Source organism: Saimiri boliviensis, chromosome 17 (genome assembly GCF_048565385.1).
Source record: "Saimiri boliviensis isolate mSaiBol1 chromosome 17, mSaiBol1.pri, whole genome shotgun sequence".
In the NCBI taxonomy this organism is placed as follows: domain Eukaryota; kingdom Metazoa; phylum Chordata; class Mammalia; order Primates; family Cebidae; genus Saimiri; species Saimiri boliviensis.
This window is the reverse complement of record NC_133465.1, coordinates 23,327,969-23,335,214: the sequence shown is the minus strand read 5'-3', so window position 1 is coordinate 23,335,214 and position 7,246 is coordinate 23,327,969. Positions and strand designations below refer to the sequence as shown.

Below are 7,246 nucleotides of genomic sequence, written 5' to 3'. Positions count from 1 at the left end.
TATTTGCTTAAATTTCACAACTATCCTAGATAACAGTGCTCACTATAAGAGGAATAGATCATGCTTATTTAATATGGGCTAATAATTAATACATCTGAGTTAGCTTAAAAGCCAGCATCAGGCTTAAGGGGGAATACTAGAGGTATTTGCACTGTCAGGAAAAAGACAAGTCTGCCCACTGTCAGTACTGTTACTAAGCATTGTTCTGGAACTCCTAGTCTGTGTGGTTCATTTAATTCAAATATTTAATGCAAATCTGCTTTGTGCCAGGCATTGTTGCAAATGCTAGAGACAAAGCAGTTCACAAAGCAACAAAAATTAGGGGTACCAGAAAGGTTGGTGTGCTTTGAACCAGGAGCGCATATATCATCATGTTTCTCCCACAGCCATGATTCATAAGTCTGGAAATCAAGGAATGGTAGCAGGGTTGACTTTCCTCATTATTAGACCAACTAACGTACCCACAGAACTTTTGCTTCCTACCCCCACAATTTTGGGCTCTGTTGATTTACAGATCTTACTTTCTATCATAGCTTTAGTTACCCAAAAAGTAGAGACAGAGAAAAAGTCTTATTTGTAAGTAGTTTGAGAATTTTAGTTCATGTGAAGAAGTAAGCAATAGTGGGGGTGTTAAGTAGGGAAGGAGGAAGACCAGTTACTAGGACGGCTTAATGGGTTGGCAGCCACAAGGAGGACCTAAGGCATATATGCATAAGCTCCCAGCACCTGTACGTAAGGGGTGACCAACACAGCAACAACTCTCTTCCACTTTCTGGTTGGGTATGTGTGAGTATTGGGCTGGTTTTCCATGATACTCCACTCCATGTGATCAGAGAAACCATATGGCAGGACTCAAGAAGCAGATGGAATGGGCCTGAGGTAATACTGTCAGACTGAATCTATGTGAAGCTGGTCGAAGTCTGGGCAGAGTTGGTTACTGCAGCTGTGGCTGGAATAAGAAGATGGCTGAGAGCATCTGACATTGTGCACAGGAAGTGTCTGGTACGCTTCTAAAGGGAGGAGTGCTTTCACCAGAAGTGCTTCGTCGGTTCCGTTCTGCCGAAAGTTGAGACTGCCATTTGGCAATTTTGGTTCTTTATGTTTCTGAGTCGATAGGCAGAAAGGGGTTTACTGTGCTGCCTGTGGTACTTCAATCCCAGTTAACAGTGGAAAACTGTGTTTCTCTGCATAATGAGGAAATGGAAGACCACATCTGGTAAGCAGAAGGTTCTTTTGGATGTCAGTAAAGGTTAATGAAACACTGTTATAGCAACCCGAGAAAAGCAATAACCCTGAGGATGCAGGCTCACAAGGAAGGAAGAGTGAATCTAGCTGCAGTTAAGAAGAAGGGAACACGGACTCGGTGTGGAAGAAGGAGTTGTAAACGTCAGTTGTCGGGTAAGGAAAAGCTAGTACGAGGAGGTGACTTGACACGTGGAGAGTGGTTGGGATAATGATGGCGTCTGGTGATTAAGGTTTTCCTAGAGAGGTAAGGAGCTAGAAGTCACTCAGAGGGCTGCAGATCTAGATTTGCTCTTCCGTATTGGCCCGAGGAAAAATTGAATGTGATCTGAGAGTTCATCTTTTCTCTTACTCCTGTCCTTTCTCTGTATCTGTTTATGGTTGGGTCATGGAAGTCTGATCCTTGTTGGTTACGGTATTTCTCTCTCCTAGGGCCTATTTGCTGGGCCCATTTGGGTTATAGTGAGAGATTCTGCCACCTGCAAATATTTCCAAAACATACGTCCTCCCACAGTTGTCCTCTATTCAAAGACCACTGATGGCTTGTTGTCTACAGGATAAAGCTTAAACTCTTAACGCCCTTCAGATATTTTAGGACATTTACGGACTGGTCCCTGCTTACTTTTACGACTTCTCCAACCATTTTTATTCACTTCTCAATATGTAGGCCTTAGCCTCACAGGTGTACTCTCCATTCCCTAAGCACACAATGATTAAGCACCCATCTCTGAGCTCTCCATTCTCATGATCCCCCAAAGTGTAGTAAGATGTGATCAGCAACTGTAATCAGTCACTGTTGCAAGACTCTAAGATAATTTGTTCTAGAGAGGCGCTGTGTAATTGCTTTGTAATGAGTTCTTCCAGGATCTGGACTCCTCTGGGATGCACAGACCCCTAGGGCCAGGGATAGGTAGGAAGGGAGAAGTGAGAAGGGTGGCTATAGACACAGGTGATGACTATAAAGGCGATTACGTCATATGCTTACAACGAATACAGGGGAGGAGGATTTTTGGATCAGGGCCCTGGAGTTAACCTCAGATGCAGTAAGTTGGGCAGGAGGGTAAATAAGCCGGTACCTTAGTGTCCCTACAACCTGAGGGTCTTCATTTCCCCGGTTGTATGATGTTTTATAGGATAGTTTTTCAGATATGATAACTTTCCTTTTCTGCCTTTCACCTCTCTGCCTTTCGAGACTCTCCTACGTTCCAGAAATTCTTTGATTTAATGTTCACAATTTAGTATCTTTTCATTAATGATAGCGTCCATTAATACTATGCAATGTACTCTCTTACAGGATTGTATCATTTCACCATAGTGACATATCTATGAGATAGGCATTTAATGCAGAGATTTCACTCCCTCGGCTATGTATTTTAATTACTTAAGGAGCTTACTTAAGACCCCCTCCCTGAAATTCTGATTACATGTATCGCTGCTGTAATCTGTATTTTTAAAATGTATTATATGTCCTTACTACTCAGTGTGGTCCACAGAACAGCAGAATTGGCATCACCAAATGTAAAATTTTAACTTTCAAAATGTTAATTAGGCCTTACACCAGGCCCATTGAATCAAAATCAGCATTTAACAAGACCACCAGGTGGTTTGTATGTAAATTAAAGTTTTAGAAGCAGCGACCTTTGTGATTCTTCTATGCAGTCCAGACTGAGAACTATAGATTTACCAGGTGAAGAAGATGAGAGGCATTATTGAGGGAGCTGCTGAAATTCAGTATTGGCAAGTGATGTCCCTGTGGTTTGACATTTCTAATAAGATCCTTGACACCAGAGATTGGTCCCACTCATTTCCCGAGGAGGCAGACTTCTGAGAAAACAGGCATAGGAAACTTCACTTGATGCCATTTCCCTACTACAGTACTAGCACATTATGTCCAAATGTGAAAAACTATTAATGTGGCTAGATTAAGCATCAGCAGGGTGAAAATCCCAGCAGTTAGACTCAGCTACGTCCCTTTCAGGAAGGAATTTCTCATATACCTTAACACCCTTCAGCTTTCTTAGCTCAGAGGCATTTTGAGGTATGGATATCTGGACAGGATGTACAGCGAGGTCACAAGGGTAGGTATATTCATTCCCTTTCTCTCTGAATTATACAAACGTTCAGACACATTTCTTCATGTCAACATAACTGAACCACGTGGACATTGACACCAAAACCAAAATGACAGTGTGAACATGCATAATGGGTTGTCTTTTTTTTTTTTTTTTGAGACAGAGTCTGTTGCCCAGGCTGGAGTGCAGTGGTGCCATCTTGGCTAACTGCAACCTCTGCTTCCTGGATTCAAGTGATTCTCCTGCCTCAGCCTCCTGAGTAGCTGGGATTATAGGCGTGCACCACCATGCCTGGCTAATATTTTTTTGTAGTTTTAGTAGAGGCGGGGTTTCACGATGTTGGTCATCCTGGTCTTGAACTCCTGACCTCATGATCCACCCACTTTGGCCTCCCAAAGTGCTGGGATTACAGGCGTGAGCCACTGTGCCCGGCCTGGGCTGTCTTTTTAAAATAAAGAGTAGCGTGGTTGGATGGTCTTAACATTTTCCATAGGTCTGAAGTTTATCTCAGAATTTTGTAATAAAGTGTCAAAACTAGCACCAAATGGTTAAGACTAGTGAATAAGCTGGTACCTTAGCGTCCCTACAACCTGAAGGTCTTCATTTCCCCAGTCATATGATGTTCTATAGGATAGTTTTGAGTGTTGGGCTGGTTTTACAGCCTACCCATATGGAGTTTACAGTTTGGTAGGAAACTGAGCTATAAACAAGCAATCAAGGGCACTGAATGCTGCTGGGTGAGTACTGGATGCTGTGGAAACACAGAAGCAGGTCTCACCTGGGGAGGCACAGGAAGATGTAGCTAAACCAGTGACATGTAATATACATGAAGCAGGGGTGTTTCAGGTAAAAGTAAAGGGGGCAGAGGGAAGATGTTACACAGAAGGACGGCAGGCATGAACATCTGGAGGCAAGAAATTGTGACTTAACAAGGCCAGCATTTCTGGAGAATGCTGATGCAAGCTTCACTGTGGGACCAGATGAGGCTGTGGAGGTAGGCATGGGTCAGATAATGAAATATCGTGTGTCCTTGAAAGGAATTTTGCCTATATCTTAAGAATAATGAGAATCCATAAGGACTCTGAGCAGGAGAATGATGATCCGATTTTTATCTTAGAATTCCACAGTGTGAATGAACTGAAGGCTAGTGAGCACAGGAGCATGGAGATGAAGAGACCATTCCAGTAGTCCAGACAGGGGATCAGGATGTCAGCCTGTTCTAGACTGTGGCAGTTGGGATAAGCAGTGGGTGGATTAGAAAGAGAATGAAGTACAGACTCTATGTGACTTGCTAGGATAAGATGTTGGTCTTGAGATAAATAAATGAATGAAAGAAAACCCAGGTTTCCAACTTGAGCCTGGATTCCTTTTACTGAGATATGAGAGACTGGAGGAGTGGGTGGATTGGGAGAGTGGCAGGGTGAGATCGTGAGTTGCCCTTGGGATCTGTTAAGCTGGGAGATAATCAGGAAGCATCTGGTTACAAAATACTAATGGTGATACGTTTACCCATGAGGTGTAGATGGTAATCAATGTCATGGGGACAGGTAAGCTCTTTCAGGGCTTGGTCTGTAAAATTAGAATAGTTTAGGAAGAATCCCCAGAAAACACTGATATATAAGATACTGTTAGAGAAGAAACCAATTACAGTTGTTAAGAAGGAATGATCAGTATGTGTCAGGCAACTAGTGTGATTGCACAGAGGCTAATAGATCAGTGTTTTAGAAGGAAATGAGTCAATTGTGTTATACATTATGAAAGGTGAGATCAATAATCGTGAAAAGCGTGCATTTTGTGAGGTGGCACATTTATGATTATAGAGATGGTTGCTAGGGATAATGACGGTGAAACCAACGACCGAAGAACACCTAATGACCATGTATTATAGAAAAGTGTTTATTTTTGTTCAGGTTTTTAAGGGACCTGAAGATAGCATGATGGTACGGAATCAAACCAGCATCTCAGAGTTCCTCCTCCTGGGCCTGCCCATCCAGCCAGAGCAGCAAAACCTGTTCTATGCCCTGTTTTTGGCCATGTATCTTACCACCCTGCTGGGGAACCTCCTCATCATCATCCTCATTCGACTGGATTCCCATCTCCACACACCCATGTATTTGTTTCTCAGCAACTTGTCCTTCTCTGACCTCTGCTTCTCTTCTGTGACCATTCCAAAGTTGTTACAGAACATGCAGAGCCAAGACCCATCCATCCCCTATGCGGGCTGCCTGACCCAGATGTACTTCTTCTTGTATTTTTCGGATCTAGAGAGCTTCCTCCTTGTGGCCATGGCCTATGACCGCTACGTGGCCATCTGCCTCCCCCTACATTACGCCACCATCATGAGCCCCATGCTGTCTCGCTCCCTGGTGGCGCTGTCCTGGGTGCTGACCACCTTCCATGCCATGTTGCACACTTTACTCATGGCCAGGTTGCGTTTTTGTGCAGACAATGTGATCCTCCACTTTTTCTGTGATATGTCTGCTCTGCTGAAGCTGGCCTGCTCTGACACTCGAGTTAATGAATTGGTGATATTTATCATGGGAGGCCTCATTCTTGTCATCCCATTTCTACTTATCATTGGGTCCTACGCACGAATTGTCTTCTCCATCCTCAAGGTCCCTTCTTCTAAGGGTATCTGCAAGGCCGTCTCTACTTGTGGCTCCCACCTCTCTGTGGTGTCACTGTTCTATGGGACTGTTATTGGTCTCTACTTATGCCCATCAGCTAATAATTCTACTCTAAAGGAGACTGTCATGGCTGTGATGTACACTGTGATGGCCCCCATGCTGAACCCCTTCATCTATAGCCTGAGGAACAGAGACATGAAGGGAGCCCTGGGCAGAGTCATTGGTAAAAGGAAAAATCCCTTCCTTCTATGACAGTAGTACTTGGGAGTCTTACATAATTTTATCTGATATATCGACATTAATATTTCAATATTATTTCAGTTCTCTTTTTTCTCTATGTGGAATTTTTTGTTTAAATTTAATATTACATAATTTCTGAATAAGTAAACAGATGTGGGGGGATATATAGTTGAACTGGGAGGTTGTTCTCAGTAATCTGCTAGGAAGATTTTCCTCTTTGTTAATCCCAAGTGACCCTAAGGAGGTAGAATTTAAAATCTTTGAAAGTTCTGTCTTCACTGTTAAGCCACTAATTTATTGTGTGTACTTACACCCTGTAGGGCTGTTTTAAATGATAGTCTGTCCTCTCATGTCAATAATAAGACCCAAACATCTCAGTCCCCTCCTTTGCTAAAGAAAACTTCAAATTTTGAATAAAATTTTTTTACTCATTTTCCTAAGTGTTCACATCAGTCTGTCTTCTAACCTTGTTTCCTTCTTAATTTTTATATCTGCATGTCTTTTTTTCTTACCTGACCCAAACCTAAAACAAACTTTCTATTTGCTTTGCTACCATGGTTGAGTTTATCTATATCTGAGAATTAAGTCATACCTGAGGCTCTAAAAAGGACTTCTCAAGCATGGGTAAGGGGACCAAAGACTGCTTAAGAACCTCACTCATTGTTCAGAATTCATTTATATCAGTTATTTTTAAATTGCTTTTTAAATCGATGCATAATAATTGTACATATTTATTGGGCACAGTGTGATATTTTGATACACATACACAGTGTACAATGATCAGATCAGGAAAATTAGCATTTCTATCACCTCAAACTTCTCTTAGTATTGAGAACATTCAAAATTCTCTCTTCTAGTTATTTGAAAAATGCAATAAATTGTTTACCAGGGTTGTCCTACAGTGCTATAGAACACTGGAACTTATTCCTCCTATCCTGTAATATTTTATCCATTAACTAACCTCTATAACCCCACTTCACCCCCCTCTCAGCCTCTAGTGGCCAATATTCTACTCTATACTGGCAACTTTTTAATCTTCCACACTTGAGCCAGAATATGTGGTAT

At 42.2% G+C, this 7,246-nt stretch overlaps 1 protein-coding gene across 1 annotated transcript; it reads left to right on the top strand.

Moving 5' to 3' along the window:
- Positions 1–4,063: 4,063 nt before the first annotated feature.
- On the top strand, positions 4,064–6,193 carry LOC101039821 (olfactory receptor 1E5). The gene has a single exon (XM_003933076.4). The coding sequence runs from the start codon at positions 5,153–5,155 to the stop codon at positions 6,191–6,193; it is 1,041 nt and encodes a 346-aa protein (XP_003933125.3). The 5' UTR covers positions 4,064–5,152.
- Positions 6,194–7,246: the final 1,053 nt, after the last annotated feature.

Excerpts from the sequence above, each read along its gene's own strand:
- LOC101039821 (XM_003933076.4), top strand. The coding sequence starts at position 5,153 with ATGACGGTGAAACCAACGACCGAAGAACACCTAATGACCATGTATTAT.